The following is a 12,159-nucleotide window of genomic DNA, read 5'->3' as shown; positions in this document are numbered from 1 at the left end:
CCCTAGTGGCCAGGACTGGGGGTGCTGGACCCTGAGAGTCAACCCCACACCTCCTCTGCCCTACCCCAGTGGCCCAGAGCTGATCAACTGATGGGTGCAAGCTTCAGACTGCGACTCGCTCACAACTGCCCTCCGGGCTAAGCCAGGAACCTGGGCAGGGGAAGACCACACGGGATGGTCTGAATGCCTCCAGGCCTTTGTTTCCAGGGCTCCTCGTTTGGCTGTGCTCCTTCTCCCTCCACACACACTCTACCTGGCACCTATGTGGGACACTCAGCATGGTCACACTAGACGGTACAGACACACTGCTATCACTCCCTGGCCCTGATGGCGAGCTCCTGAGGGTCTCTCTCCCACGGCTCCCATTCAGGGGGCTTCAGGAGATCTGCTCCAGTGCCCACCAGCCCAACTCACACCTTGCTCTGGGACAGGGGCTGGTGTACAAAGTCCCTCAGTAATGTCCTGGGGACACAACAGGGCAGAGTGATGGTGGACACATCCTGGGGCTCCACAGTGGTGCCTACAGACTCTGGTGGGAGAGGGGGCACCAGACCCAGCTGACCCACAGGGTGAGAGAATCTGCAAGGAGGTGACGGGGCTGGTAACAGGAAGAGACAGGACTCAAAGGTGGCTCTACTCTGCCCTGGAACTTGGACCCTAGTCTCAACCGGGACAAAGTTCAGAAGAGCAGAGGGCAGAAAGTGAGCAAAGGAGCTGGGACAAAGCAGGAGGACTGTGAAATGAGGTAGGGGCTGACCGCAAAGGGGAACAGGGGGGAGATGTCTCTTGTCCCAAGATCTTACCAAAAGTCTGAGATGGGCTGAGCAGCAAAAGCAAGAACGCTGAAGCAGCCTGGTGGGCATCCCACCCCATTTACCCCACACCCGGGGTTCTGCTCAGTGATCACAGGGTTCGGGTAGCTGAGACCAGGAGAGAGGGCCTCCCCACCGCGATGCCTTTATGGCCAAGTGGGGGTGGCGGTCACGCATCACTAAGGCCCTGTCTGCCTGGGCGTGGTCACCATGGCGCTGTCGTGCTGCACCGTGACCAGTGATAGAGTTCAACTTCCCAGCAGACATCAGGTGGTGACCTGCCGGGCTGGGCCGGGCCATCATGGGGGTATGGGCCGTATATAAAACCATCCTGCACCCTTGGTACACGTATCAGTGGCACGTTGCACCAAAGGACAGAGGCTGAGGGGACTAGTACAGACACCATGGGGTGCAACGATATGATAGTCACAGAGGTTTCACTCCCAGGTATTGTACAAGCAGTCCAGGTGTGAACCTATCCCCCCATCACCAGTGCGGACACACACACCTCTCTGGCATGGATGCAGAGGTGATGAAGCCACACAGGAGAGACACTGTGGAGGTACAGCACAGCACCACCATCATGGAGTGTAACTCCCCAGTATAATGGTCACTGGGCCATAATCCCCTCTAGCTGCCTTGGCATAGTAATCACAGCAGTGCATCTCCCAGGCAGAGACATCATGGAGGTGTAGCCGTACTGGCCAGACGCCATGTGAGTGTGGACAGACATCATGGGTGTGCAGCTGCTGGATGGACATTACCAAGGTACATTATCACAGAGGAATAACACCAGTTACCAATATCAGGGAGTGTCAGTCCCCAGCACAGCCACAGCATCACTTGGTCATGTCTGATTCTTCTCTGACCCCATGGACTGTAGCCTACCAGGTTCCTCTGTCTGTGGGATTTCCCAGGCTAGAATACTGGAGTGGGTTGCCATTTCCTTCTCCAGAGGATCTTCCTGATGCAGGGATTGAACCTGAGTCTCCAGCATTGCAGGTGGATTCTTTACTGCTGAGTCACCAGAGAAGCCCAGTACAGCCATCGTGGGGCTATTATTCCAGAGCAGATACCATGTGGTATCCTCTTGGATGAGATTCTGGCCATGGGTGTCAGAGAAATTGGGCCTCTGGTAAGCCCACCGCCACTGTAACAAAGACAACTGGCCCTGACGTGCCCTGTGTATCTGGGTCTGGAGTGAAAAGGACACTGCTCAGATGCAGAGAGAGGACAGAGGTGACGACGTGGAAAAGATGACATTCCCTCCTAGACAGCTTCTCCCAGCAGTCCATGGACATGGGGACACTCAGAGTGATAGGGAAACATGGGGACACAAAATACAGACACGTTCTCAGAGAATTACTCTGGCCAGCACATAGCTGTCCCGGCCAGGGCTTCTCCCTCACCAGCTCCCGGTATGAGCAAGCTGCCTCCGCCTCGACTCTGGGCACAGAGCCCACCCCAGTGGCAGGCGGTGCAGGCCGCTCCCAGCTCCAGGGCCCTGCGTTGAAGTCCCTTCAGTCTCAGGTCCCGGGTCTAGACACTGGCCCTGCCCTCAGCCCCAGAGTGCTCAGGCTCACCTGTGAGGAGACAGCAGGAGGGGAGCAGGGAGGCGGACTGACGCCCGCCTGGCTGGGGTGGCCGAGAACCTTCTGAATTCAGTGCAGAGGCGTTAAGAGCAGAGTGTCCACTTCTGCCCATGGCTGGGTGAGTCTGGACTCTCAACAGCCGAGATGAAAACGGCCTGAGCACTTGCACACTCGGCTTGTCTCTGGATTGCACTGCGGACCATCGGTTCTACCAACTGACACACTTGGGCAGGAAAACAATTCTGTACTGAATGCTATTGTACAGTATCACTGGATGCCATTTTTCTACACTCAGAATGGTTTTCATATATCCTTTTTCTTCGCTACATCAGTGTAAGGCTGCCAACTGCCCTTTCTTGGGAAGAACTGTCCTTTTTTCTGAAATTTTGTCCTTGGTGTTAAAATGTCCTTTCTTATAGGAAGTGATGAGGGATAGCAAATACCAGTTATTTTTTAATAATGTCCTTACTTTGGCAAAATAAAAATTGCTAACCCCATGTCTGGCCTCCAAGTCCTTCTGGAAATTGTACTGGTTTGTGAAATTGAAGAGCCTGGGGATCGCTGCTATGAGGAAAAAGAAAGGAGCAGGCACCACACCAAGCCATAGGATTCGAACACAAACATCACGGACAGGCCTGTAAACAGAGGCCAGGCCACCTCCATGCAGCCGGCCTCAATGGGGGCTGCCCCAGAGAGACCATGTGACGCCAGTCATGGTGGAGGGGGGGTTCCCTGGCTGGAGAACAGCTGGGATCATTCCGAGGCCTCCTCATGAATATGCAAACACAGATTGATTTGTTTCCCTTGGGCACGTGTTATTATTCACAAATATTAATTAGTCTCCAAATACCACCTGTTCCTACAGATTCCTCCCCACTTCCTCCCTGGGCCAGGACCCTGCCTCCGAGGGGGGCCTGGGGCCCCAGAATGGATGTTAGTAGAAAGAGGGGTATGCAGAGCCCCAGGGAGTGGCCGGCCAAGGGGAGAGGCCAGAGCCTGGGCAAGAGGAATGTGAGGGCGGGCAGTGCCGCGAGCTGTTCATCTTCTCACCGGCGGGCAGCTAACCGAGCCCTATTGTCACGTCCCGGACACTTCACCGCGTGGCACTGCAGCAGCGGCCGCGGAGGCGGAAACAGGCCTTGTTACACTTGGGAAGGGAAAACCAACATGTTTCCAACTCTCACCAAACCAACCACCAGATTAAGACGGGAATAAATCAGTCTCAGCCGTGCCGTGACCTCGGCCCTGAGAAAGGAAGCGGCCGGCAGCAGGCCGCCTTTGCTACTCCAGCTAGTTGGTCAGGGTCTAGGGGCACAGCCAGAATCAGCCCCCACACCAAGGAAGCTGGGACCCTGACCCCCTGGCTGCTGCTGCTAAGTCACTTCAGTCGTATCCGACTCTGTGTGACCCCATAGACGGAAGCCCACCAGGCTCCCCTGTCCCTGGGATTCTCCAGGCAAGAACAGTGGAGTGGGTTGCCATTTCCTTCTCCAATGTGTGAAAGTGAAAAGTGAAAGTGAAGTCGCTCAGTCCTGTCCGACCCTTTGCGACCCCACGGACTGCAGCCTACCAGGCTCCTCCATCCATGGGATTTTCCAGGCAAGAGTACTGGAGTGGCTTGCCATTGCCTTCTCCCCCTGGCAGCCTTCAGCAATTCAAGCTCCTCTGTGAGCGGGCGGGGACCCTAGGAAGGCTGTCCCAGAGTTGCTGGGGGAGGCGCACGCTCCAGCAGAGGCTTATCTCTGGGGGCAGGAGACCAAGGGGCCAGCAGAGGCACCTTCCTACAGCTATAACTCCTAGGCCACCAGCCCTCTGGCCTCCTTCCTCTGGGGAGTGGAGCCTCCCCTGGGTTAATGTTCAACAACATGGTTCCTCCAGGCCTCTGCACTCATTGTTCTCTCTACTGGAAAAAAGGCCTTCTCCTGGCCCAGCCACCTACTCACCCGCCAGAACTCAGCTCCAGTGGCCGATCACTGTGAATCTTCCCTGAGTGGCCCTCCTTGGTTTTCCAGATTTGTACAGCACAGAGAAGGGAGCAAAAAGTGGCACGGACCCGTGCTTCTGAATCCAGGGTGATCGTGCCCCACGATGGGACATCAGGAGATGTCTAGAGACATTTTTGATTGTCTGATGGCGGGGGGCGATATGTGCTACTGGTAGAGTAGGAAGAAACGAGGGATGCTGCTGGACATCCTACAATTAACAGGTCAGCCCCCCAAAATTAAGGATTATCTGGTCCAAAATATCAACAGTCCTGAGGCCGATAAACCCCAATGTGGACAGCAAGATCGGTTCCTGATGTCCCTAGGTCCTGCCCTGCCCCCTTCCCCAGAAGACAGTCCCTGTGAGTACCCTGGGCCCCAAGACCCCAGGTATGCTTGACTGTTACATTAGCTGAACCTAGGCCTCTGGATCTCAAGCCATCTTGCCCACCCCCTCCCAGTCAGTCTTGCCTCCAGAAGCCTGGCCATGCAGCACACCCCAGTCCAACCCCTTCACATATGCCATTAGCAAGTGGCCTCCCCAGAGGACAGAGGGGCTCCATGGTCAGGCTCCTTTTCTGGTGAGACTGGGCTCCTAGGAAGGTCAGACCCATAACCCATGGATGGACAGCTGATGGGTATCCCCATACCCACCCTCCCCATTTGACCTTTCCAACCAGTGACACGGCCTTGCCCCTGCATCTTCTACAGACACCCAAAGCCCACCTCACCACACACAGGGCCTGGCCCTCAGCAGATGCCTGATATGTGCTCATTTCCTTCCCCTGCCTAGGCCAAACCCATCTCTTCCACAGACCTCTTCACTGGCCATCATGCAGAACTGTCCAGGGGGGACTACTGGGCCCTGAGCCAGAAGGCAGGGTGATGAACAAGACAGTCATGGGCTCTGCCTTCTGGGCCCTTGCAGAGGACTCAGACTCAACCGGAAGCCATCCTCCCCAACCCCTCCTCCAGGTCCCCACCTCAGTGACGAGCACCACCACGACCAGCCACCCAAGCCAGCCAGGCCTCCTCATATTCCCCTTTTTCCTCATCCCACCGATGCAGCTGCTCAATACGTTTGAATGTGTCCTGCCTCCATCCCAACAACCACCACGTTAGGAAGATCTCATCAGCACCCATGTCTTCAATGGGCTTCCTGCCTCTGGTCACTCCCTTCCAACTCCTCCTGCACACAAACCAATGCTCCCTTCAGTTTACAGAAATGCATATCCAATCAAGGCGCTCAACTTTGTCTGCTGCTTTTACTCCCTGGTGGCTCAGAGGTTAAAGCATCTGCCCACAATGTGGGAGACTTGGGTTCAATCCCCGGGTTGGGAAGATCCCCTGGAGAAGGAAATGGCAACCCACTCCAGTATTCTTGCCTGGAGAATCCCATGGATGGAGGAGCCTGGTGGGCTACAGTCCACGGGGTTGGAAAGAGTTGGACACGACTGAGCGACTTCACTTTCACTTTCAGACATGCAGATAATGTTTCATGAATGAACAAATGAACGGGAAAATGGGTGGATGAATGTGTGGATGCAGGTTCTCTGATTGAGAACTTTCAGTGCCTTCATATCACGCTCAGGAAAGTCTTTAGTTTGACATCCAAGGCCCAACACACTTCAAATGCAACCAAACCCTCCAACTTCATTCCCTGCAACTCTGCTCTGGGCTTCTAGCAGATAGAGAGAAGTCGATTTCAAAGAGACATGGAAGGATGGGCCCCAGATCTTGTGAGTATCAGGCTCTTTCTTCCACAACCTACAGTCAACAGGAACAGTCTTTTCTATAGAAACATGGTGAATGGGAAGCACAGAGATACTGGTGGAAGTCCTGCAATGTTACCCTGAAGCCTATTTCACACCTACAGCAGCTGACAAGCTGTACATCATTCCCCAGCCACCTCCACCACCCACTCCAGCCAGAGACTCGAGAGCCATCCGCGACACCTCCCCCCCCATCCCCCGCCTCCTGCCCCACATTCAGCCCTTCACCATGCCCTGTCTACTCGGCCTCCCTAAACAGCACTCGAATCCCTCCTCTCCACCGCCACCACTGCATTCCTTGTCCAGGCCTCCATTACCTCTCTACCATACGCACACTGCATCGCCGTGTCCCCTAGGGACAATCCTTTCATGGCTCTCCAGCAGGCTGAGTCTTAAATCTGAACTGCCCAGCCTGGCCCTCAGTGCGCCTACCTGGCAGGACACTCACCGGGTGTTTGCTTGCTCACGCCGGTCACTCTTGGACAATGGGCACTGAGGCCAGGGCACCGGGGCCTCCGCTCCTTCCTGGAAAGAGGGAAAAGGATGAGGGAGCATTAAGAGCAGCACCACAGCGGAACATGCATTGACATGGAAAGACACTCAAAATGTGCTGCTTATGCAGGGGCGGAAAAAGCAGGTTACGGGACTGTTCAAGCAGGACGATCTCCAATTAGTAAAAACGCCCACCTCTTCACTTCATTCACTCACTCCTTCCAGGCTCCTGAGCACCTACTATGCGCCAGGCTTTCTGCCAGGCACCTGTATAGAGCCGTGAACAACAGAGACCAAGTCCCTGACCTCGGGAAAAACACTCGTGTCCAAACTCCTTAGCGTGACCTTCCAGCACGGCAGTTCTGCCCACCCACCTCCGCGGCCCCACCTGGCTGTGCTCCCTTGCCAGCCAGCTGGCCTGACAATTTCCTCTTCTGATCCTCACACGTGCCATATTCTCACTGTCTCTCAGCCTCACCTGTGCCCTGCTCCACTGCCAGGATTGAACTCCCCACCTGTTCCAGCCAGTGATCCTTCGGCTCTCAAGAGCCAAGGGCACTTTCTCAGGGAGGCCTTCCAGGATGTCCCAGGCGACACACTTGGACCTTGCCTCGGAGCAGTGACCACAGATGTGATGATTTATTTATGTACACAATTGCTGAGTGACCGCTGAGTCACAACCATAATAAGCTTGGTGCGTGTCGGCTCAGCTCTAGGTCCCCAGCTCCCAGCAGAAGGCCAGCATAGTAGGGGCTCAGTCAATATACGCTGACTGGGCAGACTGGACGCATGAATGAGTTCACAGAAAACAGCCCAACTTGGGGAGAGCCGCGCCAGCATCCATGGAGCCTTCAAAGAAGCTTCAGAAGCAATGTTTATTTTTGACTCTGTGCTGCTCTATAATTTGTAAAATGAAGGTGTGCCCCTGGGTGCCTCTTCCACTGGCACACACACAGTGACAGGGCCTGGCCCCATCCTTCTAGAACCATTATTGAGCCCCTACCTGGCGTGGGTCCCCTCCTGGGTGGGGGAAGGGTCTGACCTGCCCACAGCTCTCACAGCCCCCTCCCCACTGCTCAGCAACCATCTCCCCGCTGCCCGCTCCACTTGGGCCGCACCTTGCACGGGTTTCTTCTCGGTCTCACGCCCCCATGCACACAGGGATCCTGCCCCACATGGCAGTTCCACCCTGGCCCCTCCCTAAACGGACCCATAGGACTGGGCCAGGGAGCCCCCAAGGCCAACCTCCCACACCTAGCACTTGGGAATCAGCCTCACTTGAGACTGACCCCCTCTGCAACACAGGGGATGTCCTCAGGCCAGAGGCCCATCCTGACTAACCAGGACAGGCCTGGCCAGCCCAGGACCAGTCGTGCTGACCCTGAAGCTCACATCCTCTCCTACCTCCATTGCCCCTTCCCCCAAGAAGCCAAAGCCCTGGGCCTCGGGATGGTCACACGCCTCCGGCCCCCAGCCCACCAGCTTCTCCACAAAGCTCCCTGTGGCCCCTGCTCCCAGCACACAGGCTGCCAGGTGGGTCTGGCATGTCCCAAACTCAAAGGCTTGTTTGTCTGGGGACGCCCACTGGGGCCTCACAGGGCCAGGTGTGAAGCTGTCAGCTCCACCGTTGCTCAGGGACCCTGGGGCAGAGTCCGAGGCAGAGAACGGGGAGGGTCCCCCAAGCCAGCTGTGCTATGACCACGCCCAAGGCCACACCAGGAGCCCTGGGCCTGGTGCTTGGACCTAAGCTGAGCAGGAGCCCACCTGGATAGAGGGGATATGCCCCGAAAGGCCTGGAGGTGGGTCAGAGGACAGACTAAACAGGCAGAGAACACTGCATGTGGAAAGACCCTAAAGCACAAACAGGATTCCAGAGGAGCTAGAATAGCTAGAACAGCACCTGGAACCACCAGTGCCCAAAACAATGTAAGAGAGTGATCAGAATCACCCATCAGGGTCACCTGCAGTGCTCCCAGAACCACCCCAGACACAGCATCAACCAGGGCTGCCGGGCACACCCAGGAGACCAATGGGAGAGCTACTCAGAAAGGGCCTGGCTGGTAACGGACCCAAGTTAGGAATCACCAGCTGGCACCCACAAAGGCCTCAGGAGCGAGACTGGCATTTGTGACCAGGATCAGGTGAGTAGGCCTTGGCACCAAGCCAGGCCTGGCCCCTGGCAGGGCTCTCTGTCATTTGCCAAGTCTGGAAGCCAGTCTGGCAGCAGGACCAGAAGCAAGTTGAAGTCTAGAGGAGCATGGACACTTCTCTCAAGCGGCTCCCAGGCAGCCCCCGTGGCTGCACCAGAACAGTCCCCAGAAGTAGCTGAAACACTGCCAAGGAACCAAAACCACTGCTCTCAGATCTGAACACTGGGGACAGAGTCTGGGTACATCTGGACCTCAGAGGCAGACACCTCCGCTGACACCCAGGGCCAGGGCAGGTGGGGAGACAGGGGACCCAACACGCTGAGGCGCCCCTTCTCAGAATCCCCTTCCACCTGCTCCCAATGTCTCTTCCCCAGGGCTTCATCCTCTAGTCTTCTCACACTAGCCCATCTGAAGGTCAGATACACCTGAGCGACACACATGATCCCAGGGATGGCATGAGGGCTAGGCACTCTCCAGCCTGCTAACCAAAGCTCAGAACTGCAGCTACTTTAGGTGAGCAGATGCCCAAAGAGGTTTAAAAGCCCTTCCCACTGTGATTCTGATGGGGGGGGGGGTTGCACCGCCCCCTTTGATGATTATTACAATAAGAGCTGCTAACACTGAGACAGCAATACTAACTAGATGCCAGGCCCTATTCTAAGCACTTTCTGCATATTAACTTCAAACTTCTAACCACCGCACAAGATATGGACTTCTGCTATATCTATTTTGACAAAAGGGAAAACAAATTCAGAGAAGTTTAGCAACTTGCTCAAGGTCACACTGCTATTCAGTGGTTTTGAACCCAGCAGTTTGAAACTAGAGTCTGCACTTTTTACCAGTGAGGCTGTCTTTTCTTGGGCACAGCTCTACACGCGCTCATATAACTCTCCATCCTTCCTCGGACTTCTCTCCCGAGCTCCAGATTCTCACACACATCGCCCTCCTAAAAGACACCCTCATCCCACCCTCAAATGCTCCAAGCATCTCAAAGGCCAACAGGTCGAACCATGAGCTTATTATCTGCCTCTCTCCCCAAATCCACCTCTCATCCCCAAGTCCCTGGCTCAGTGAAAGCCCTATCCAGTCACTCCCAGGAACTTCCTCTCCCTCATCCAATAAATCATCCTGTCCTAATAAATGCGTGCCATCTAAATGGCCCCATGCTACCAAACCACCATTCTCTCTCATCTGACTTACCTCCACCCTTCTCCTCACTGGGTATCCTGTTTCTATTTACTTCCCGCAGCCATAGAATCCTCTTCTGGAAACATGAACCTGATCACAACACATTCCACACACACCTCCCTCTCATTCAAGCTTTAATTATTTGGTGTTTCCCTTTTGTGTTCTCAGAGTAAAGTCACAGTTACTTAACAGGGCATAAGATCTGCTCTATCTCCGAACATGCCACAGGTGATAAGACCTCTGGGTGTTTAGACACACTTTTTTTTCCCCTGCTTGGAGTGTCTTTTCTTCTATTGGAAAACTCCTATTCATCCCTCAAAACCCAATTCAGATAGCCCATTTTCTTGGTCTTCTCTGGGACTCATCTCATCTTGACCTCTGAACTTGTGGTAAACTCCTCCAATCTTCCAACCTCAGTTCAGAATGGCGGCTGCTTTAGGTGAAGCTGATGCTGGGCTTCACCTTAGCAGTTCCTGAGAAGTGGGCTGCCTCTTCTACATAGCAGTTAGCCCCATAGGAAGCATGGCAGCCCAGCTGAAAGTACCTAGCCCAGAGTCTGGCACACAGCTGGCAATCAATGAGGTTACTGAATTGCTCTGCATTCTCATGATGCAGTCTGTTCCCCCAGGGACCATGAGCTTCTCAAGGGCAGGGCCCTGGCTGCAAGCTTGGTCCAAGCACACAGCAGTATCAGTCACACGGGAAGCAATGGCCACTGCTGCTGATACCCTGCCACTCAAGGGATTCCCACAATAGCCTTAGCAACCAACTAGGGTTGGACGACCTCTTCCATTTTATAGGGGGGTGAAACTGAGACTCAGGGAGAACGGGATCTCCCCAAGGTTTCAAACTGGAAAGTGGAGGGGCTGGAGCGTGTGTCACAGCCTCTGTAGAAAAAGGTCTGTGTCCTATCTCCCGCTGACTCTACTGGACTTCCACAGTCAGGACTGACGAGAACAAGAGTGAAGGGAACACAAACAGCAAAGGCCAGCATTTTGCTGCACATAAATACAATTCCCAAGGAAAAGTAGCCAGGCTGCTCTTAACTGCAACGCTCCACGGCTCCCTGAAATCCCCGCCCCAACTGCTTCACCAGCACCCAAACCTAGCCTCCTCCCCTAGAAGCCGGGACACCATACACACGCTCACGATGTGCACAAGGCTGACCAGAGGGGAGGCCAGGAACTGCAGGAGGAAGGAGAGGAAGAAATTATATGAAAACTATTTCCTTTTCAAAGGGAAAAAAGAGGGAAGAGGAAGAGCAAGCAAAAAACAGAACTACAGAAATGTTTCCAATGACAAGGGGAAACTGAGCAAGCAAAAAGTATGAGAAAACGTGCGCACAAGAAAGCATGAGGCTGCACAGGTACACACGCCCTTCTGAGGCAGGGCATAGGGGTGCAGTGAGCGTGCAAGCAAGCACACAGACTGGGACCTGGGCGTGCAAACACAGCAGATTTTGGAGCTCTGGCTCCTGCGCAGGCCCAAGTGTGCAAATGAGGGGACACTGGGGAGACAAGTGGATGTGGGGTGGAGGTGGGGGGGAGGGTGAGCTGACTGTGGAAAGAGGGGGGTGTGAGTGTGTGGCCAGGGCTGGGGCTACGGATGTGGGGGGGCTGTGCTTGGGGACGCTCACCTGCTCCTTCCTGAAGCCCTAGGCTCATTCACATCATCAGTGAAAAACTGGGATTTTCTTGCTCCCTGAAGCAAGAGTTAATAAGGAGCCAAGCATAGAATTTCCTGAAATTTTTCTGACAGAACCTTGCTCTGGATCCCATTGGATGCCTGATGCCTCTCAAAGGATCCCTCAGCAGATCTCCTGCCTTCTCGGTGGATCTTTCACCATTGAGGACCCCCCTGGAAGCACCAGCCCTGGATCCTTTTCCAGGCCTTCCACTTCTCTGGATTCTCTAGTCAGATCCCGAACCAGGTCACTTTGGGAGCCCAAGGGGAGTCTTCATCACCAACACTTCCGCAGTCCAGACTCCCGCGCCTGCCCCCCTCCCCGGGGGCCCCCAAGGGAATCCAGAGGACCCTCCCCCCCACTCCTGCCAGCAGCCTCCTTTCCATTTCACAGCTCAGACAGGTACCCGGCACCCACCCATCGACCTGTTCCAACTTGGGGGCCCTGCACTGGGCTGGGGGGGGGGGGTGTTGAAAAGAGGAGAAAA

At 55.0% G+C, this 12,159-nt stretch overlaps 1 protein-coding gene across 3 annotated transcripts in view; it reads right to left on the bottom strand.

Annotated features, from left to right (window-relative positions):
• Positions 1-12,159, bottom strand: part of PTPRF (protein tyrosine phosphatase receptor type F) — an 84,271-nt gene that overhangs the window by 70,655 nt on the left and 1,457 nt on the right. For 2 of the 3 annotated variants that reach the window (XM_055401300.2, XM_055401301.2), the window contains exon 2: positions 6,607-6,683. Coding sequence is in view for 1 of the 3 variants with exons in the window: in XM_088835217.1 (XP_088691343.1) it covers positions 804-863 (60 nt within the window). In the remaining 2 variants the exon portion in view is untranslated. Of the gene's footprint in view, positions 1-803; positions 879-6,606; positions 6,684-12,159 lie in introns of those variants that run through there. The other variant, XM_088835217.1, reaches the window with a different exon arrangement.

This window comes from Moschus berezovskii, chromosome 4, assembly GCF_049115385.1.
Source record: "Moschus berezovskii isolate FMDL1 chromosome 4, NW_MosBer_1.0, whole genome shotgun sequence".
Classification (NCBI taxonomy): Eukaryota; Metazoa; Chordata; class Mammalia; order Artiodactyla; family Moschidae; genus Moschus; species Moschus berezovskii.
Note: the sequence above shows the minus strand (reverse complement) of the source record. Positions and strands in the feature narration are given on the sequence as shown.